Source organism: Onychostruthus taczanowskii, unplaced genomic scaffold (assembly GCF_017590055.1).
Source record: "Onychostruthus taczanowskii isolate IOZ18803 unplaced genomic scaffold, ASM1759005v1 scaffold16, whole genome shotgun sequence".
In the NCBI taxonomy this organism is placed as follows: Eukaryota; Metazoa; Chordata; class Aves; order Passeriformes; family Passeridae; genus Onychostruthus; species Onychostruthus taczanowskii.
In genome coordinates, this window is record NW_024498795.1 from 10,603,434 (window position 1) to 10,625,894 (window position 22,461).

The following is a 22,461-nucleotide window of genomic DNA, read 5'->3' on the forward strand; positions in this document are numbered from 1 at the left end:
CATGTGAGAGAAGCTGTTTGCAGTGAAGAGCCCCAGCTGCACGGTGCACACATACGTCCTTCCAGCCTCTGCAGGGTTAAAACCAGGCAGGCCCACACATTCCATTGAAAGCTTTCCCACCCGGGTAGGGCAAGGCTTCTCCTTCCTGTCTTTTCTTCTCTTCCTTTTATTCAGGTGTGGCAGCACATTGCCTGCTTCGGCATCAAGGCAGCTTATGAATTTTTAACCTCAGAGGCACTGCACTGTCTGCCTGTACCTGCAGTCAGACTCATCCATACACGTGCAGGGGGGCAGGTGTGGCTGAGGAGTGTTGATGTGGCAGAATGGCCCATGTTTTAAAGCATGTGCATGACCATAACAACACCCTGTGGCAAAAACCTGGGGTTTTCCTCTCTGTTTTGTTTGTGTCAAATACTGCTGGGCACTATTCAGGAGAAACACAAGCTCTGCTCTGTTTTGATTTCCTAATAATTCAGTACCATACCTCATAAGTAAAGTCAGGAAAAGTTAGGTGTGTTTTACTCTCCTTCATGCTTATTTTGGAAACAGAGAACAACATGACTGGATAAAGGGAATTGTCTGTTTATTGTCTGTTTTCTCTCTAGAGCCATTGCACTTTGTATTCCCCAAGCCCTTCCATATATTATTTTAATGACAGAAAAAAAGCCTGAAAGCATATTCAGTTAGTCTTTTTGGCTGATTTCAATTCCCATGAGGATACATCACAACAGAGCTCCACCTTCTATAAAGGCATAACATGCAGCATGGGTTTCACATACCTCTTTCCACCTCTTGTTTGGTGTTAACAGCCATTTGCCATAATAAAAATCAATCAAAACCAGAAATCAGAAGTGAAATATTATTTTATGAGCAGGAGAATGCACTGCACTATCCACTGGTGCTTTCTTACATGCTTGAAGCTGGCAGGGGGCTGTATGCCTGGGAACCAGGCTGTCCCTCTGGTGCCCAAGCTGGTGCTCCTCTCCACTTCTGTCCAATGGGCAGAACTGCTAAAGCTTGGAACAGAATTGACACATTCCAAAAATAAAGGTTGGTTTGTTGTTGAGCTGCTAGATTTTGGCCAGGTGAATGGTGACAGAGGATTTGGGCAAAGTGCTACCTGAACAAAGACTAAGGGAACAAGAGAAGTGCTGGGCACCCACAGATGCAGGGGCTGTGTTGGCCAGGAGAACCCTCTGCAACTTGGGGAGATTCCTTAGGTTGTAACAAAAAGGAATAGGAAGCTCATAGGAAATAGACTGTATGCTTTGAATGTTGTCCTGACTCTTTTGTCCATTTACTGCCTAACTTACCACAGCATTCCTGCCTTCCACTCTACTGAGTGACCTGCCATATAAGCTGGCTACTTACTTTATTATCAATGTATGCTACAGCAGGCAAGGGTTTGTACCTGTGGTTTCTTTAAAGAATCAGCCTGAGGGAAACTCACAATGGGTCTCAGAGTCATATGGAGGTATGCACAAAAATCTGGTCATCATATCAGTTATTGTGATGAATTTTCTTTGTCTTGCAAGACTTCTCAGGTAGGTTTCATCCAGCCACATTCATCTTAAAATCACTCTTAGCAATATTTAGATGATGCTAATGATCTAAGCATTGTTCAAGGCTTGTGCTGAACAGGTCATTTATTTTGTCAGTCACAAGTAAATAGTTGTCTTAGTTCAGACTTAATTTTCCTGTCTGCTGAAAGGAAAAAGTTGGACTGACTGGCACTTGTTTGTGATTTCTTGCTTTTGGGAATCGAGCGATTTTCTTTGTTACAAACTAAAAGAGTAATTCTCTCTTGACGTGTGTTACAGACCACGGTCATAGACTACGTGAAGCCATCAGATCTCAAGAAGGACATGAATGAGACCTTTAAGGAGAAGTTCCCTCACATCAAGCTAACCCTCAGTAAAATAAGAAGGTATGTTGCAAAGCTCCATAAGGCTGCAATGTGATGCAGCTGTTTCACATGTCAGTGCAATTCCTGCTGTGCATGAGGGGAAGCACAGCACTGATTGATCTTCCAGGAGCAGTGACCAGCAGAGGTGCAGAGTAAGTCAGATGACTGCTTGGATTACTGGGATGAGTAAACAGGATAGAGGAATGTGCAAACATGTGCTGGTCAGGTGTCAAACGCAGCATCTAATGGGGTGAGGATGAGAGCTGGGCATGCACTGTATTAAAATAGCCAGAAAAATAACCCAACAGAGTCTCTAAGCTCATGGCAATTGGCTTAAAAAGAGACTGAGGAAAGAGAAGTGCTGCTTTTGTGCCTTGGCCAGAAGCAAAAAGAGTAGTTGGCTTCACAGCAAAGTTGTAATATTCCATCTCCGTTTCTGGTGTAGCAGGCTAGACATATTGCTCCACTGAAGTAATGATAATTTCATTTGACCCTAGTGGCCAGAAGGACACTGAGCCACACTGCTCTGTAACCAGACAGGGCTGCAGTACACGGACAGAACTGTCAGTTTGGATTTGACCAGCCATAACCAGCAGCAAAAGCTGCATACAGAGCACCAGTAATCAAAACATTGTTACAAAACAAATGGTATGCATTGAAGGACCTCTGATAAAATATTGTTGCTAAAATTGTCAGAGCTTTTTTGGTTGCTTTTATAGTTTGACACAACTGTCTGTTGGGGGCAGTGAGGGTCACTGGTGATGTATAAATGTGCCATGAAATGTGCCCCAAAACAGCATAAAGATATCTGCCCAGTAAATTATATTTTCCCTTCCATTTGACTAAGCAGGAATCTCTGAAAGCATGGCTCTTAGGGTGAAATGAGAAATGCTTTAAAACTCATCTCACAGCATACTTGTCTGGTCTCTTTACTCAGCTTGAAGAGAGAAATGCGCAAGCTTGCTCAAGAAGAATGTGGTTTTGAAGAGCCCACAGTGGCCATGGCCTTTGTCTACTTTGAGAAGCTCGCTCTCAAGGGGAAGCTGAACAAGCAGAATAGAAAGCTTTGTGCTGGAGCTTGTGTTCTTTTAGCAGCCAAAATTGGCAGTGACCTCAGAAAACATGAAGTCAAGCATCTTATAGATGTACGTATCCATAGGTTTCTGGTGTTCCATCTATGTGAAGTGCCAGTGTGTGGTCTGTGCAACTCTGTTAGTCAGTGGATATGCTCTTTTTTAGGCTTCCAGATGTACAGCCAGCTAAATATCTTTATTTGTTATGCATGTTTGTGGAAGTAGTAATGATCGATGTCCCTGCAGAAGCATGGGAAGCTTGTTTGATGGGATAGAAGGCCTTGGTGTCAGGTACTGTGAGGTTTGAGATGTATATGACCATCATTTTGTCAATACAAGGCAACAGGTGAACCTTCAGGAAATTAGTTTTGCTTTTAATTATGTTTTCAAGAGTGTCAGTAAGGATTCTCCTTTGGGAATTAAATGCAGATGCTAATTTCAGATGGAGTCCAATAGACATTTGTATTTCTTTTATCAAGTTCAGCTTTTGGACAAGAAAACCTAAGGAGGTTTTCCCATTAGAGCACCTCACTCCAGATGTTTTTTTGCAGAGTAAGGTGTTTGGTCTTCTATGCAGTCCACAGGAAAGAGGTAACATGAGGGTGTTGTACCATAATCCTCTGCAAGCACTGAGGTACCAATCTGATTTAATGCTACAGAAAGTTAGGCTGGTGTCTCGGTATGTGGCTACAACCAGCTCACTCAAAGGAAGAAACATGGGATCGTGGATGGGGGCAGGACTGGACTCATGCCCTCCTCCCACAGTCACAGAGCTGGGTTGACAGTCAGTTTGTTAGAAAGCCCTCTGAATAACCGGAAAAAAATCAGTCAAGTAGGAATTGGAAGATCTGGCCTCTCTTGGTATCTTGAAATGTTGGTGCATAAGACATTGAACTTTGTAGTAAACCCAGTGGGCAGAGAAGTAGCAGGCCAGGGAGATCCTAAGAAGAGGATGAGGGGGAAATATGCCTGAGCAGCTGATTGCCTACTTGTAGCATCCAAATCCAGTGAAAACAGCAGAGCATATGGGAGGTTTAGTACATCACAGCACAAAAACAACTATAAAACCCATCTCATTCCCCTTGAGGATAGCAGTTTCTATTACTCTCTGTTCTTACAACACCTTCTGCCTCTGAGGTATTAAGATCAAATTGTGGCAAAATAATTTCCCCAACAGGGCGTTGTAGCACAGTCTAATGCTGAAAGGAAAACTAGTGACTTCAAGCAGTGCAGGAGGTTTCTGGACAATTACAAGATGCATGTCTTCCATTACACAAGTGATTTTGATGTTTGCATGAAGCTAGGAATTTCCTGTTGCTGCAGTGGTAATCACTGTGGTTGTTAGAAGATGTATCTGCTCACAGTGGAATGAGTGAAGTGACGAACATGTTAGAAATAGCAGGGCTGGCTGAGCTCTGTGAGTTCACCTTCACAGTAAGGATTTGGAACATCCAGTTCACACAGCTCTGGCTTTCTAAACCTAGAGCCATGCAAATCCATCAGGACAGAAGTTTAATGACAGCAGCATGCGTGTTTTGAATAATTCCATTTGTGGGAAAGCTCTAAAAGGCAAACCCTCATTCCATTTTTGTTCATTTATACTTTTTCCCCTCGGCTGTGGTTGCAGAAACTGGAAGAGAAGTTCCGGCTGAACAGGCGGGAGCTGATCGCCTTCGAGTTCCCGGTGCTGGTGGCCTTGGAGTTTGCTCTCCACCTTCCCGAGCACGAAGTGATGCCGCACTACAGACGCCTGGTGCAGAACTCCTAGCGCTGGCTGCCCGGCGGGGAAGGGGCTCCCGATGTTCCCGCTTGGCTCTCCCAGGCCGCAGTTACTACTGGAAACGCAAAATCAGACTCCTAACACTTCACTCTCTCTCTCCCCCCCTCCAAACAGTTTTTCTGGCTACAGGAAATACTGCATTGACTCTTGGCTTTGACGAATTTATGTATCGTTACTTTCTCAAAGCAGGTGAAGACTGAGCTGTTGGTAAATAGTTCACATGCTGAAACTGGGTGGCGACTGACCCTGCCTGTAGGGACTACAGCTATAAAAGTAGGCAAAAATTAGAAGGGCAGCCTCCATGACCACCCCTCTGTCCATCACACAAACCCTGGAAGCCCACTGAGTGCATTCTTGTAGCGCTTTTTCTACAGACCTGCTGCAAATTCCAAGAGAACTTCTTAAAGTGAAAAAGCTTTTAAAGAAGATATCTTCACTGTGTCAAAAAGAATGTGCCAATCTATTTTTGTATCAGCAATTGAAAGTGCACTTTTTCCTGTGGGGTATTTGTGTGTGTATCCGTGTGTGTGTGTGTGTGTGTGCGACACCGAACTGATCTCAGTCCAGGTGGTTGGCTTAGCTGTTTCCAAGTGTATCAGTTACTGATGGTGAAGATCAAGGTGACCTTACACGTTTACTCCTTGAAAAACGTAACTACTGGAAAAGTGGCAAATGGGATCATTTTTGGACACTTGGGTTTTTTTATTCTCTGATCTTTCCAACATTGTACCTTTGAAAGGATTACACTACTACTACTACTACTGCGAGAGAAGGATCAGCAATTGACCTTAAGTTTTCAGTCATGTTTGTGGTAAAGACGAAAGCATTAGTATAAGATTTCCGTGTCATGTTTTTTAAAAATATCTTGTGTTAAGCCACATGCATATTTTTAACCTTCGCACTTTTCCCACTGTGGAGATGGTTAGACTTGCACTCTGTAGTGTTGTATTTCTGTGCTCTATGTTAGAGTGCGTAATAAGCACATTCATTGTGCTTTATCTTAAAACAGTGTTTTATTAAAAAAAAAAAAGTGTAGGGCTCAGCAATGTAATGGGTGTCTTAAGGCTCCAACAGCAGGGGCATCAGCCAATGTACTTCTGGGGTTTTAATTAGGATTGGCTGTGCAAAACCTAAAATCTGTGCCCATTGAGATTCAGGTCCTTTAGACACTGCAGTGCTGGAGTTTTATGGTAAAACTTCTTGCAGCTTCCCTGGTTCTGACTGGACACCCAGAAAGCTTAAAGGCTTTATCCCAGCTCCTGATGCTATATCCACACTAAGCTAATGCCGTGCTGATGGATATTGTTCAGTTGCTGTTATCATGTGGGATTCCACCCCTGTCCAATCTTCTCCTGTGCTGGTTCACTTAACAAGCCTTGTCCTCAACATGCCCCACATGGATCTGCTAAAGTCAAGTTATTACATTTGTGGTAATTATAAAATAAATAATAGTCTCAACTGTGAGATTTCAGCTGAAGCCTTACCTCTCTAAGTTTGGGAATGCTTGCTCAGAGTATGAAAAGGGCTTGTGAGCAGAACATAGAGAAGTGGGACATATCAGAGGATGCGAACACACTAATGCTTACTTTCTTTCACTCTTACTTTAATCAGTTTGATTATTTCCTTCAGTTAAGCCAGGAAACATCCAGTTTCTTTACCAGCTTTGACTCTTTTAAATTTTAGTATGAAGAAAGCCTGCGTACAATTGCTCTACAGGATCTGGAAAGGTTACACATCAGGACAAATGGGAGTTTGTTTGATGCTATTGTTCTCCCCCCATTCTAAAGGGGAGGGTGACCATGCTAGCTTACAGTTCCTAGTAATACTTACTTGATTACTGATATAGATACATTCCAACAGGATTGGGGAGGAGAGGGTAAAGAGAAAAGTATGCACTTAAAACCTTCCCAGTGTAACGTCCCATGTCGCTGCAACTGATGCGTCACTCAGCCAGCTGCGAGGGGAGGGGAGGGGGGGCAATCTTACTCCCTCCTCCTCCTCTTCCTCCTCTTTCGCCTGGCCCCCACACAGCCAAGGAGCAGTGGAGCCAAGAGCCTGGAGTGCACCTGGAGCCTGCGGCTGCCTTGCTGGTTTATTCAGACCAAAAAGGCAGTGGGTGTGGTGTGGACCTACAATCCAAAACAGTTTGTGGGTCAGCTAGGAGGGCTTTCACCCTTGGCCGTGTCCCTTTCCACCCAAATTGTGTATATACATTCAAGATTTGTTTCTGATTGTGGACATCTGTTTCTAATAGCAACCACTCAAGGCTAAGCAGAAGCTTTACCTTTTCACGAAGGCTTCTACCTTTTGCTTTTGAGTCTGATTTTTTTCTTATATTGCTTTATAGCATTGCAGGGAAAAAGCAAATTGTGATTGCAAGATGCAGACTAAAGAATGACAGTCTTAGAGTAGTCTTTAGAGATGCTATTGAATCAAGCTGTCACATCTTTTGCCTTCTGTGCTGCTACCCAACCCTGATCTACAGTTTACACAGATTTCTGGATGAAATCTGATTGCTGGAGACTTTCTGCTTCTCATTGTTATTGCTGTTGTTTTGGGGGCAGAAAAGGGTTTCAGAGTGATGTTCAGTTACAGTTTGAATGTGGAATAAACACTTAAGGTGGTGATGATGTTGCACTGTTCACTTAGGAACATATATAAAGCCATATGTTGCTAGATCTCAGAGCACAAAGCTTGGTCAGTACAATTATGATTAGGACAATGGGCAGGATTTGCCCCCCTTTTCTGCCCAACCCTGGGAAAATTCAGGCTGAAGAGGTAGAGAAAATCTGTACCAAACAGAAAACACGTTGATTGTTTTCCTTTGTCTTACATGGCAATGAGTGTTGATTTACAAATGATTTTAGGTTCAACTTTAAATAGTTTGGGAAAATAATCCATTCCATATAACTTCTTCTGTTTTGAAATTATATACCATACACTCTACCATGCAGAGTTATTCCTTTTCTAAAAAAAATGAATAAAAGTTTTAAAAAAATTGAAAAACTGACTGTTTTTCACCAGTGACAATATGTAAAATTATTCTGTCTCTCATCAGTATGTGAAAAGGGGTTTGGTTTTGTCTCCCCCTGGGACACACAGCTGCTTATTAATAAGCCAGTGGTGGGCTTGCCAAAGGACCCTGGCTGTCTCCTGGTGTTCAGCTCCCTGCAGAGCCCTCACTTCAACATTTTCCATCCATTCAGGATCATAACCTTCTTCCCAGACCACTGTTTTGGGTTTGTTGGGATTTTAAGCACTTCTTTTTTGGCAGCACCTGGAACTGCCAGAAGCAGGGTGTCTGAGTCCCAGCTGTCGGAATGGCAGAGGATGAGGCACAGGCAGGCTCTCCAGCATTGTTTGTATCTCATGACCCCTTGTTCACAAGAGAATTTGGAATACACTACTTTGGGTTAGTCCAGGTGGTGGTAAAACTTACAACCAGCCCATGTGCCAGTTGTAGTTCACAAGCAGCTGCTTTCTCTTTGGAGGCTGAAAGTTGTGTTTTGGACATTCATGTGTGCACACCCAATTGCCCACCATGTGTTTGCATTCAAGCAATGTTTTTTACACCTATGACACCCCCTAAATCCAATGCCTATATAGGTGGTCTCATCAAACACACCCATTTACTTGTAGTTTCATTCCATATTAATAAAATTATAGGAAAGGTTTGCCTCCCTACCTTTACCCATCACTCCAGAGAGCCACAGCTTTAAATCATATTTGTGACAATGTGAACATTACCATGATTTACACAGACTCCAGAACATGGAAACATAGAGAAAAATACTTGGCAGTCATTTTCCTAAACTACTTATTAACTTGCAATGACTTATTTGGGATAGTTTCTAACATATCTAATTGATGCAACTTCAGCTAATTGCTCCAGCCTCCTAAAATACAGAGCATGAGACTTGTGTGGAAGCAGTGAGGAGTGGTTTGCTAAGAGATGATTGCACCTTCCCACGATGCTAAAGGATTTTGGCACCAGGCCCCACAATAAACATGTAAAAATACACAAACAAGGTAAAAGTAGTTGAGCGAGGTGAGAGACTGAGCAATCGGAGTTACAATGCCAACATCACTAGCTGAGACTGAAATCTGTCAGGTTGCACCTTTGGGAAGGGAGGAGAGTGTGGGAAGCAGATTTGAACTTAATTTGTTCATCTGCCACTGTAAAATCTGTACTGAAGAGGGAGGAAAAAAAAGGGAAAAAAGCATCATGTGCATCCTTTCACACAATGTTGTGTGCAAAGCAAAAAGACCTTTGCAAAATCCTAAACTGATGAGAACCAGTAAAAGGCAGACCCCCATGTCAGCCTGCAACCGGATGGTCCAGATGAGCTCAGAGGAGAGCTTGTCAGTCCCTGAAAAAAACCAACAAACATACACCCTGCCCAGTCCCAGCAGCAAATACCAGGACCACCAGAGAGAGAGGAGAAGCAGTGCTTATAGCATGGTACTGGGAAAGAGCTGGAACCATGATCCTGGAAAATGGCTTGCACACCTTCAAAGCAAGGCAGGGGTGAACCAAGAAGTTGCTGCTGACTCGAGCAGGAACAAACACATCCTGCCCTTAAGATCTAAATGTTGGCTGCTATCATACATTGCCCTTCCTACATAATCATTCATCTATCCTGTCTTACACTCCTTTCCATAACCTTGCTAAACATTATCTTAAGCCAGCTAGGACCCTTGCCTCTGTTACACTGTTTGGACGGATGCTCCAGGGCTTAATTCCTCAAAGCTGAAGAAGTCTTCCAGTTTGCAGTCAGATTTCATTGGTAGCCAATTTGTACCTTTTTGAATTCATGCTAGTTTTTCATCTAACTTGAAACTGAAATCTCTCCCCTAAGGGAACTCTGGGGTGTGGTGTTCCTTAGCAGCAAACCTTCAGAAAATTCTGGAATTTAGTTAAGCAAGACACTAAAAGGAGAAAGTAGAGGAAAGAAAACCAATCCTCTCCCAGGGGCCTCCAAGTGTAGTGAAGTGTTGTCTTGGTTAACATCAATGGGTACAACCACAGGGGAAGAAGCTGTGCAAGTCAGGTTTTCAGAAACACTGACACAAGACCTAAACTTCCCTCATTTTTAATCCATGAGGAAGCCCTTATACCCTTCTATCCCTTCTTTCACCCAAAGGGCAAGTTTCCCTCTTCTCCATTGCTTCCTTTTACCAACAGCTGGAGGATTTTTACTCTTGAGAGTTAACTGGGAGAGCAAAAGGATGAAGAGGCAGAAGGGTTTAATTACAAACCAGTACTAAATCACCCTTGTTCAAAAACAAAGACTGGTTTACCAGGAGTGGGTTCTGTTCATTGACATAGGAGAGGAATATTGGGATTTTCTCTTAGACAGAGCTTTAGCTAAACTTTTCTTTAGGCTTAAGCCTTTCAGCAAGGAAGGGTTTGGAGACATCTAGACTAACTTAAGCCACCTGTTCTTCCCCTGTTGGCATACCATTTATGTTGCCCACAGGGCTGAACTGTGCTGGGTTTTTACAAAGGGCAATGGCAGTGTTTCACAGCACAAAAATGACAGGCACGACATCAGCTTTTAAACTCCCACACCAGAAGACTAAAAGGACCAACCCTGTTCTGGTCCCCAGATTTCTTCCCATCTGTTTGTGTATCAGGAATCCCTGGGAGTGCACAGGTCTCAGCTCTTTCTCCTCATCTCACACTTCTCCAATCATCACATACATCCAAATTAAAATAAAAAAGGAGGTAAGATGGCAAATCTCAACATATTTGTAGAGTGATAAGAAAAAGAGCAAGCTCACCAAACAGTAAGCACAAGAGTTTCATGCTGATTTGCTCCCTTCTTGCAAGGAATGCTCGTGGCAGTCACTGGCTGGGGAAGCAGCACACTCGTGATGGCCTCCCCCAGCCCTTCACAACTCAACATGCTGTTAATTAAACAGCCACTCTGGATGGGGAGGGAAGATAACATGCCAGGAATAGATTCAGAAGAATTGCAGAGCTGAAGAGTGTGACAGGCTGCGTGAGGGAAGGAGGAATGGTTTGCAAAATTATAAATATGCAGAAAACAACAGGAGGCTGTGGTTTCTAGTGGTATTTTTTGTTGACAACCAAAGAAGCCTGAATATTGGGGTGGGAGTTTTGTTAAAAAAGAAAAAAAACTACTGAAGAAAGTAGCTGTGACATTTTAAAAAAACACATAAGACACTTTTATTTCTAAACTGTTCTCATCCCACTCAGTCAAAAAAGACTGAATTGCTACTGTTTGAGTTGGATTAATGGTCTAGACCACACCGTTCCCCCAGAGTCTTGCCACTTGCCAGTACATCTGTAACCAGAAGCCTGAGCTCCAGACATCTTCTTCATGTTGCCCTACATCTGTGGGTGAGAGCTCACAGCTCAGAGCTTCACAGCCTATGAAGCAGTTAACCCCTGTCAATTAAACTGCCTCATGCAGTCCTTTTTAACTGGGAAAGATGCACTTCTGTGCCCAGTGCAGGGCAGGAGTGTAGGGTGGGCCTGGTTCCCACCTGGATACATTGGCTGCTCTTAGTTACATGCTGGGATAAGACCTGCCTGTGCACCCACCCACACCCACTCAGCTTCCCTTGAAAAGGAGCCCACAGTACTGACAAGAAGGGAAAAAAGAGATCATCTGTCCATGGTAACATCCCTAGAGGAAAAAGGAAAAGAAGAGAGAACTGAAGCAGTGACTACTCAGTCATCATCATTGTCAACACAGTCATCATCTTCACCTTCATCTCGCCTTAGGAAGGGAGCCTCTCTTCTCCCAGCAGCTGTGAAGCAGTTAACCCCTGTGAGAGGACTAAGAGGTTGCTGAATCAACAGCACGATTGAAGTGCAACTGTTAGCAACCCTCCTTCTGCCTTCGAGGTCTGAAGTGAGCTGTTTGGAGAGGGCTTAGTCTGAGCTCTGACCTCCCACAACGCAGCCAGGCACTGACTGCACGGGGGCTGCTCGTGGAACACAAGCGTTTCAGCAAAACAGCAAAGCACAGACTTCCACTTTTGAGGTGGACAAAGTCCAACACATCTCCAAACATCAGTAGGTTGCAATTATGTCAGTCTCTTCTAGTTGTTAACATTTCTTCTAGTCAAAGCTAGACCAACTCCAGCTTAATAAGCAACCCCAGGGCATTTACATCATTTATATGCAGATCTTCCAAAAGCACAGCATGTTTTTGAAAGCTCAATATTTAATGCCTTCCTCCAGAGCAACATCCTCCCATGAGCAGCAGAGACTGTGCTACCAACATCTGGGGTATTTCCATGGGCCAAGATGACAACGCACACAAAGCCAGCACTAGAACTGCAAAGTGCTCATCTCCCATGGCAGCCCAAAAGGTTCATTCATATTTTCTGAATACAAGACTCTGCAAGCTGCCATCTGCCTACCAGGGCTTCCTGTATATCTGCACAGAATGGAGGTAAATTAAGACAACAACCCAAAATGAAAAAAAAAAAAAAGTTACTTTTCCATTTTTTTGTCTAGTACATAATCTTTCATTTCCTCAAACCTGAGATTTATCCTGGCAAGTCAGACCTCCACCAGTCAGTGGAGCATAGGAGGCCTTGCATTCAGATGTACTTTCTAAGGAACATTTCAGATCACAGTTTAAATTATATATTGTGCAGATGCATTAAGAACTAGACCCCATTTCCTCTTTCATTCCATGTTATATTCTTTTCTCTTGACTGCTGCCGTTTAGGCATCTTATTCCCGCCCCCCCCCACCTTTTATTATTTCAATAAGCACAAAGATAAACAGAAAGGAGCTGATGCAGTGCTGGGAGTTGGGTCTGGCTGACTCTTTCACATGGTGCATCTGGAGCTGCAGACTCCACCCTTTGCCTGATTTATTTTAAAAGCCTGCTGTGTCCATTAATGGAAAATTGGACCCTGTTCAGGCTGTGATGGTGTCCATGGACAGGAAAATGGAAAGTTTCAGATTAAAGCTGCAGGAGACCAGGAAGAAAAATATCTGGAGAATTTAATTGATGGTGGCAGCACAATAATTGCAGACAGATATTAAAGAAATGGCAGTCTGTGACCCAAAGCAGATCCTTGGGTCACAAGGAGGGGAGCACGAATGTCTGCAATGCCACAGGGCTATGGAATTAAAATATTCCTCACCAGCAGGAAGTTCAAACATTTTGCAAAACTGAACACATAGGATAGAACCACTATCACTGGGATGTTACAATTGCTAACCATCCAAGTTATTCACCTCTTAAAGATGTGAGACATATCTGATTTGAGAAAGTGGCAGGAATCTTGAAGAAGTCATTCTGCAGTTCCATTGAATGATGAGCTTAGGGAAATCACCTTTACTGAAAACCTGATCAGACACAGGGGAAGCCCCTCAAGGCACATGGAAAACAATCTACACTTGGGCTGCTGCTGTCCATGGAGCACAAGACAATGAATCAGTGAAGAGACTTTTCAAATCCCAACCAAGCTTAGAGCCTAGCAATGTGATTCCTAGGAGGAAAAATAAATACGTTAAACCAAGAAGAACTGCAGCTTTTAAACCCACTGATTGGTATAATAACAATACTGTCCTCATATGAGGTTTTTTTTTTCTTTTGAGGAAAAATAAATACGTTAAACCAAGAAGAATTGCAGCTTTTAAACCCACTGATTGATATAATAACAATACTGTCCTCATATGATGTTTTTTTTCTTTTTTTCTTTTTTCTTTTTTTTTTCAGTTAACAGTGTAGAAATAGAGTAAAAGTATCACTGTAATTATGACTACTTATATAAAACTACCATAGAATACAGGAGAAGATTAAACCAGTATGATGAAATGGAAACTCTAATGAATTTTACAAACCCCCCCCACACCCCCACACTCCCCCAGAAAAACAAAACCTTAAAGAATGTTCTAGCTGAAATCTCATTACATGGTCTTGCTTTATTGTTTGTTTTTAAAGTGTTACATGGAAAAATATGATAGAATTCTATAGCAGGAACATATTTTTGGAGTGGTCAAAAATATTTTGGGCTACTTGGTACCTTCCTATTAAGGCAAGACAGCCAAATCTCCAGTCCATGAAAGAATTTGTCATGAAGTGAGTTCATGAAGTCTCTCAGAGAGACCAACATGGTTAAGAGCATGTTCCTTTCTCTCCTTTCCCTAAGAAACACAAACACTTGCAAAACCTTTCCAGTCTTTACTTTTGGATGAAATGATTGCAAGGGCTGGGAGGTGGTGCAACATAATATTCCATTCGTTTCCTCCTGCTGGCTGAAGGCACAGCCTAAGACATTCCCATCAGCACAGCCGTCTGTTTACAGGAGCTGTATCTAGCCTGAAGCCCATACAAAGGGAAGAGAGGAACATGATTGACACAGAAGATTTAATTTGCATCAGTTTAAAAGATTTGGCTTATTAGCTTATGGTGCAGAGCACGGTACTAGATCCAAGTTACCTTTAGTCTAAAAAACTCTCCCTGATTTTGCATGATCTGTTGGAACCCCAGATGCTGGCAGCAAGAGGTTCCGCTGCCATCTCAGCTGTTTTCCACTGCATATACTCCTTTAAAACTGACTTTCTATGGTTTCAAAGAGGGGTTTGAACCAGAATGGTGCCTCTGTGTCACATTTTCAGAAAAAAAGAAGAGTAAGAAACATGAGAGGGATTTTGAAGGGAAAGGTGAAGTTATTCTATAGCTTTTACACTTATTTCTGTAGCAGGAGGTTAAGGGTTCCTCTGTCAAAATTTTCAGTGGCGCTGCCTTTGCAATTCAGCATTTGCTCTGGTGAGCTACACTGCTTCTCTCCAAACATTTCTGAATCACAGAGGGTTTGTTTTATGGGTTTGTTTGTTTGTTTTAACCCAAAAGAAAACACTATAGTTGAGTTTTTTCCATCTGAGAGACTGTGGTAAGCAACTTACCCATACAGACAGCTATTCGCAACAGGAGCCATTCAATTCTTTGCTCAGCAATTTTAATATTCCCTTTTGAATACAGCTGAACCACATGAAATTCTGTTGTGTAAGGCTCTCCTTCAAAGTAGAGATTTATTTTCTTTGGTAACAGCTCATCAAGTCTTGAGGCTACAACCATCTGTGTTAATCTCTGCACAGTCTGTTCTTATTCATCATCAATAATAAGACCAAGGAGCACCCATGCTGAAGACAATATGAACCGACAACTATAATAAAGAAATAAAAGCTGCCTTGCTGAAATTTTTAGCTTCTGTGTCTATCCTACATCATAATTCTTTGACCATAACTGGAGACACCAAATGAGGGAAAACAATTAACTTCACCCAAAAGGAACATAATATTTGAAAGAAAGTTCAACTGTGTTTTCTGAGTGGCCATTATGGGAGTGATTTGCAGATCCCAGGCTTTGGCAGGGATACAGCCGGCAACAGAATGGAGAAGAGAAGAACTTGGAGTCTGTTTGCTTCTGCCTGCTAAAATTTATTGTGTCTCTTACACTGCAGCTATGGGGCTGTTCTCTACTAACTGCTGAAGCTTCCTGCACAAGTAGACTGGGTCATTCAAATGCTGGCAGGCGAGGTCCAGAGCAATGCCTGCAGAGTCACATAATAGCAGTACCTCCAGCTTCATCTCCACTGACACTGAAGTGGGGTTGTCACTTCTCTCATTCAGCTTAAATGGAGAAACTCACTGTAAGGGCTGAGCATGCTGAGCATCCTTTGCAACATGCTGATAATCTTTTTCCTGGCATTGGACTGCCCACAGGGCTGCAGACTTATGGGCATGAAAGGTCTCAATTAAAATTTCTCCTGCCTGCCCAAACCTGAAGGAACTTAATTTGCTAACTTGTGATGGCAACTGGCACAGAGACCTCTTCCCTGAGAAGGCAAAGAACAGACCAGTTTCTAGGTGATCAGTAAGGGAGAAGTGACTCCTTAAGAGATGTTTTCCATGTTTGAGGCCAAGCTCATCCCTTGGTGTCCCAGAAGGTATGTGACAGAGAAAAAGCAAAAAACCCTTTTGGTTTCTGTCTCTAGCCAGGGCTAGAGGGGACGATTAGCCAGACTAGCTTGGTCTCCACAGCTTTCAAAGGAAGGTCTGAGAAATACTTGCCTCAAGGTGTTTCCCATCCCAGTCAATGAATGCTTTCTGCTTTTGCCATGTGACTGCTAATTACAGCCACACAGTCCTTACAGTGGACATCTGCAAATCTCCAAAACATTTCTGCCTAACAACAGCTTCATGCCTGAAACGCAGTCCTTTTAGCAGAAACTCCAACCCTCTTGTAGTGTAACTGGTGTCAGTGATACTTCTTCTGGCAAAGAGAATTCCCAGCTCTCCGATTTTCCTTTCCATCTTCATTGCCTAATGACCCAGTTTCAAACTGAATAACCATTTCCTCCAAACAACATCAATCCTTCTCCTTATCAGTTTCAAAAGGGTTGTGCTGGTTGTTTTATTCAGCCAGCTTGCTCCAGGCAGGTGCTGTTCTTACACAGTATCACAAGACACTGGCTGTGATAAACAAACTTGTTGGTGCACCAGTTTTCCCCATCGGCAGTGGTACAGAAATCTGAAGTTTAAGTGTAAACAGGGATCAAACTCCTACAGGAAAATGGGCCTGGCCTTTGATTCCCAAGCTGTACTGGCCCTCAAGTACTTGAACCAACACGAATCTTAGGGTAGAGCAACCACTTCTTCACCAGCCTCACCTATGAATGTGCAAGTTTTCCTCCCTCTCAAGGCGATGTTTGTCAGGAGTCATGAAAGGTACAGGACTGCTGATGGCAAACAGGAAGCAGAAAAGCTCAAGCAGTCACAGGGTCTCCCACAGCCACATCTGTGAGTGCAGTTATGGGATTTTACCCATTGCCTGGAAGGGACACAGAGAGACACACCCATGTCACAATATTCTTCTTTATACAGCCTTCTCTATATGGGCAGCAAGCTCACAGCTGAACAAGTCCTGGGCTATATATTTTCAAATCTTAATAACAGAACAAAAGACAAAATTTGCTGATCATGCTCCCGGTGTGGCTTTCAAAGGGCTTTTGTATACCATCAAATCAAGAAGTGAACATGCTGGCTGGCTACTCCCACCTACTGTGGAAGCCAAGGCAATTATTAAAAGGTAGAAGAGTAGTGTGACTCCTTCCCACCACAGATACTGAAGACTTCCCCATCTTGGTGATCAAGAAGAGAGAGCAGTTTTTTTACCAGCATTATTACAAAAACCAGTCCTTTTTCCAGATGAAATCAAGGCTTACACAAGGACACTTTAGTTAATAAAAGGGTTAAGCTTCCCAAACCAGGCAAATAATATGGAAATAGTTACACAACCTTCATAGGCTCCTCTAATTCCTTTTTGGGACTAAACACACATGTATTTGTAATACACTCTAATTTAAAAAAAGAAAAACAACAAGGCCACAAAGAAAAGCCCCAGCCCCCACCCCTCCAAACCTACGAATAAGAAACACATTTTCTGAAGCAAATCCCATCCTATTTTATCTCCTTGTACGAAAGTATGCCAGCCTCAATTTTTTTAGTCCTGCGCCCAATCGCCTTCCCCTCACCCACGCCTTCTTTTCAACCCAAATGAACCTGTCCCTGTGTCTATCCCCTGGAACAGGATTAAAGTTCCACACTGAGCCTGTTGCCAGGTTCACAGTAGCAGATGATCTGTTTGAAAGCTGTTCATTCAGCTCTGGGCAAGGCAAATTTGCCATGGAGTTTTCTTCAACCCACCATCTCCTTCAGCTTACAGGAGCTGCAGGAAACCTTTCCTCAGCTCTCAGCACAGCTCCCAGCAACTAACTTTTCTACAATACTTAATAAAGCATCCTTCTTAAAGCATGTGCTATGTTGACATCACATTTCTTGAATTTTTTAGATCTTCTTATTTGAGGGTGGGAGAGGAACATATATATATATGTACAGTCATCCACCAACTCAGACACAGGTGTTACAAAGAGTAATGGTAAATCACAATTCTATCCCCTACTGAATATTTTAACAGGTCCAGAGCTTCCTTTAAAAATAACTTTAAAGGTTTCCCTATTGCTTTTTGCTAAGATCACTTGCTCTGCAGATTTTCAGCTTCTATTGAAAGACTGGCATAGATTCTCTGCCAATACAACACAGCAATAAGCAACAAAAGATTCACTTCAGTGTTAAGTATCAGGTTCATTTAATTAATTTAATAACATTTTCTGCTGGAAGCTATGTTACAGCTGCCAGATCCAGAAGATTGTTTCAAAACAGAATCCCTGTGGCCTGCATTTTTGTAATCCACTCGTAGTCTATATCCAGCAGTTTTACTCTTCAAGTCTTCTTTTGATGGCACTTGGCTTTAAGCAGATGCTCTCCATGATGAAGCCACATGCATGAGTCATGTCACTGCAGTGGGTAACACAAGCCTTGTCCCCATTACTTTGTAAGGAAAGAAGAAAGACACTTGGAAAATAGGTGTAAGCAAGGTAGGATCAAAAAGGTATGACTTGATTCAGGATCATCTCTGTCAGTGATTTGATCAAAACCAGTAGATGTGAAAAGGGCATGATGGGACAGCTGCCAGCACCTGCTGCCTTTTAGAAAGATCAGCACACCCCATTTTTTCTCTCTAGTCACACATGTTGACAACCCAAGAACAGTAAATTCCTTAAATGCTGGATACTGATAAATGTGGAGCTCAGCTGAGCTACAGACACACTGCTTTGCATTCAGGCATTAATTGGTGTCATTGCTTCTCTTTGCTTCTCTGCAACCTAAAGGAGCTCCTCCTTCCTCAGAGATGTGTGTTCGGCACTTTGTATTTTTGACTGACTCAAAAAAGGTCAATTAGATATAAATAGTCCAACCTTGCATATTCCTGCTTCAAATTACTTAACATAACTGTTCACAAGTCTTGCAAGAGCCATTTTAAGTTTGAACTTCTGAGGTCTTCTGCTTTGAAGATCACTTTAACTGTCCTGAAGTGCGTTCTTTATTATGCAGCATCCCTCCTGTGGCAGAGCTGAATGAACGACCAGGGCACTGCTTTCTCAGGAAATCACCAGGAGTGCTCTACCCCATCCCCTCCAGTCCCCAACCTCTGCAAGCAGCAGTAGCACCTGCCCTGCCCACATTTCTCCTCTGCTGCCATCGTCTGCTCAGCCAGGGCTGTGAGGACCAGGGAGCCCAAACAGCTCTGTGTCTCTGCTCCCTTGGGTGCCACTGCTGGGAACACACACCTTCCCAAGGGCAGTGGTGGAGAGCCAGGGTCTTCTTGGTGCCCTCCCAGAGCTGACCTTTAGGTTTGTATGACCTGCTCTGCACTGGCAGCTGAGATGCCATCTCAGGGCTTTGCAACTGCTGCAGATCACCAGCTCCTGGCTGGCATCCCCAGCCCAGCACACGTGTTGAGAAAGGCACCATTTGTTTCAGCAGCCAGAAGTCCCCCAAGGGCTCTCTCCCCACCACTGCTTGCCCCACCACAGGCTGACCCTTTGACAACTCACTGTGAGCAGCACTGAACCAGCCCTTGGCTCACAGGACTCTCCCAGAGGCAGATGCCACACTGGAACCTGGCCCTGCTGCCCCCTCTGCCACAGCCTGAGCAAGAAGGACTCCAAGCCATGCCTTCAACTCCTTAAGACAACTCCAAATATGCAAAATGGATTTTGAAGGCCACTGAGCTCTACTTCCACCCTAATCTGAGTTTTCAGCAAGACTGATGAGCATCATGCTGCTCTGCAAGGTTCAGAGGGTACTGAACCAGCCGTGTTTGACAGAGGAGCCCAGTTCCACTGCTACCTGTGGTTCTTTGATTTGCTTACGTAGCAATCAGTTTAAACCTTTTTACTTACCTCAAGCAGAGTCTCAGAAATGCAAGCACTAAGGCACAAAAAAATGCAAGCAGAAGGTAAACAGTTCAGTGTTGTTTAACATGGGTGAGTTAAATAAAAAGGCAGTTGCCTTACTGTGCAGGAGGATACTAATGCAGTATCTGCAGGCACTGAATTCCCCCAGATCCCACACAACAGAAATGCCTGTTGCAGCCAAACAAGCTTCCTGCAGCCATGCCAAGGTGTCCTCTGATCAAAGTGCTATTGCAACCCTGGCTGCTGGTTTGGCCTCTGCCTTTCCACTGAGACCCCCAGCAAGAAAGCAAATGGGTGTTCTGCACATTGCTATGAACAGCACAGACAAGATAGAGGAAGAAAAAAAAATCAGACTGCAGCCTAACCTTAAAAGTTATGCAAGAAGAGAGGTACAAGATGAGCTTTTCCCACAGCAAGGGTTCCAGCTACGATTGCAAAACCTCGGCAATCACGCACGGAGTCTTCCATGAGGTCTCCTAGGGTCACTATTCACTTCAAAGTCAGCAGAAAGGTGGCACAGCAAGGATCCTACTGCATTGCCACAACTGCCTGGCAGAGAGAGTTGTCTGGGGAAAGCCAGAATGCTGCAGCCATCACTCCCAGCACCGTCTGAATTTACAGACTGGAATGCCATGAGGACCCATGGCTGGCTGTGTCATGGCTCACTGGGTGGATGGGCCCAACTTCCCATGTGGCTCATGCTGGTTTCTGGACTCGTGCTCAAGTTCAAGCATTTATTTTTCATGCTTGTGTCTCTCTTCCCCGTTTCTTCCCGAACCTGAGTTTTACCACCTGGCAAAAAAATGGCTCATGCCAAACTCAAGCCAGAGTGGGACCCAACATACACAGACAACATGCCCATATGAAGAGACCTTTTTGTGATAGACTGAGATAAGCTTAGGAATAATATTGACCAAAATACTTCTCTTATAAGCTTCTTTTGCAGCAATTTTTTTTTTCTGAAAACCAACTAATCTCTATCTAAATTTCTACAGTCATAGAAACTGACTGCAAACACTTGTAAAATTTATCTTCTTTGTTAACCTATGGTGTTTTATTTGAAATTAAAATGTAGCCATATTTTCAAGCCCATCTGGTGGAATTTGTTAGACTGAAGCCTCAAGTAACTGTAGCCTTGTAGAAACCATGTGTCTTGTCTAGACTGGTTACCCAGTTTCTATCTACAGAGATATATGCACTTTCTAACACAGCAATCTATTCAAGAAAAATCATCTCTGTGAGGGCAGCCCTCTTTGCATTGACTGTGAAGGAAACTTGGTCAACTTGGATTAAGGGACTACACTTTACATATCTAACATCGAGTGAGACAAGTCCCTTTCCTCACTGAAAATGTGTTACCAAGTTCCTTTTACCATGTAGACCTTTCCCACAATATAAACTCATCATTTAATATTATTTTCACATAGACTGCAGGCTCTAATATATCAAGACTAACTTCTAACAGCCATTAAGCAACCAGAAGAGAAATTACTTTAAGAACTCTTGAGATTAATTTCCTTACACTCTTTATGACATTCATTCAAGGTTCATGTTCTGTGTTTCCTCTTGCAATAATTTAAGAGACAAACCACTGCTGGGAACAGTACGTGTCCCTACACCCCCTCCAGCTGACAAAAATTGGCAGAGTTCAAGAGAAATCTCAGTGAATGGGAGAGAAAAAAATTACAAAGAGCAATCACTACAGATATTGAGATTTATTGCTGATTTTCCCTTTCTGAAAAGCTGTCAAACTGCCACAGTTCCAGAAGGGGATTATCTCCACAAGCCCTTTGGCCTCAGTCCCTGTGCCAGTTCAGACAACATGACTAGAGACCTGTGTGTGGCAGCTTGCTGCTTACAGAACAGTTGGAGGCAAAATCCATCCTTCCAGATCCTGAATTTATACGTTGTTTGGCTTGACCTGCTGTCTGCTTCAAACAAAAAAAAAAAAAAAACATCCTGAATTTATACGTTGTTTGGTATGACCTGCTGTCTGCTTCAAAAAAAAAAACAAAAAAAAACCACCCGGGGCATACAGTGGGGAATGCTGCTTTTCCTGAGTTTAGTTCCCTGTGCCCCTGTGCAAGAAGCTGCTACTGAGTGGTGCTCACACAGAGCCATCAGCATGATACAGTGCAGTTTTTTCTTTACCACATCAATCTGATATAGTTGGTCTTGTGCTTTGAGGCAAAGGCTCCTTACCATCTCTGCCAGCTATGCTGCTCCCTTACTAGCACTATTAATAGCATAGGTTCTTTTTTTAATTAAAAAAAAAAAACAATAGGTCCCTTTCCTCATGTTTGGTTGCACTTCTCCATTCCTGCTGCCACTTTTTTTCTTGATAGTGTCTCTAGGCTGCAAGTCAGCTTTGTTCCAGCTGGTGAGATCTGGTTCCTCTTTATGTGCCTGTCCTTTCAGTGTAAACAAGCAACGCTTCTCCAACTCCACCGATCACAAGGCTGTAAACAAAGTATATCACAAATTTAGCATCATGCAAGTCCTTCTACTTGACACAAAAAACTATTGTTTTATCTAAACACTTTCCAACCTAGAAACAGTAACCCAGGTGATTTTTTCATTTATCTTGCTAAGAAAATGTTGAAACCCAAAATATCTCATTTAAATGATCTCATCAGAAACTACCTTTCTTATATTTTAGGGCTGGTGATATTCAGTAAAAATGCACAGACAGGAATCTAAATGAAGAAGGTTGCCCCTAGTTACAAGAATAGCTGCACACCCCTACACTAGCAAGAATAGGAAAGGAAGGTGAGAGAGTTTGAACCTTATTAGCCTATTGATTCCCTCTTGCAATTTCTGTTTGTGTTCTGTCCTGAAAACTTGCCACTTGACAACATCAGGAGGAGATGTAAAGCTTAGGT

The 22,461-nt window shown here is 43.0% G+C and overlaps 2 protein-coding genes across 2 annotated transcripts in view; one reads left to right on the plus strand and one right to left on the minus strand.

Annotated features, from left to right (window-relative positions):
* Nucleotides 1–6,233, plus strand: part of CABLES1 (Cdk5 and Abl enzyme substrate 1) — a 96,815-nt gene extending 90,582 nt beyond the window's left edge. Inside the window, exons 11-13 of the mRNA XM_041399220.1 lie at nt 1,821–1,927; nt 2,844–3,051; nt 4,607–6,233. Coding sequence (XP_041255154.1) covers nt 1,821–1,927; nt 2,844–3,051; nt 4,607–4,747 — 456 coding nt within the window. The 3' untranslated portion in view covers nt 4,748–6,233. The remainder of the gene's footprint in view (nt 1–1,820; nt 1,928–2,843; nt 3,052–4,606) is intronic.
* Nucleotides 6,234–21,541: 15,308 nt separating this feature from the next.
* The window catches only part of TMEM241 (transmembrane protein 241), a 52,882-nt gene continuing 51,962 nt past the window's right edge, over nt 21,542–22,461 (minus strand). Inside the window, exon 13 of the mRNA XM_041399221.1 lies at nt 21,542–22,038. Coding sequence (XP_041255155.1) covers nt 21,978–22,038 — 61 coding nt within the window. The 3' untranslated portion in view covers nt 21,542–21,977. The remainder of the gene's footprint in view (nt 22,039–22,461) is intronic.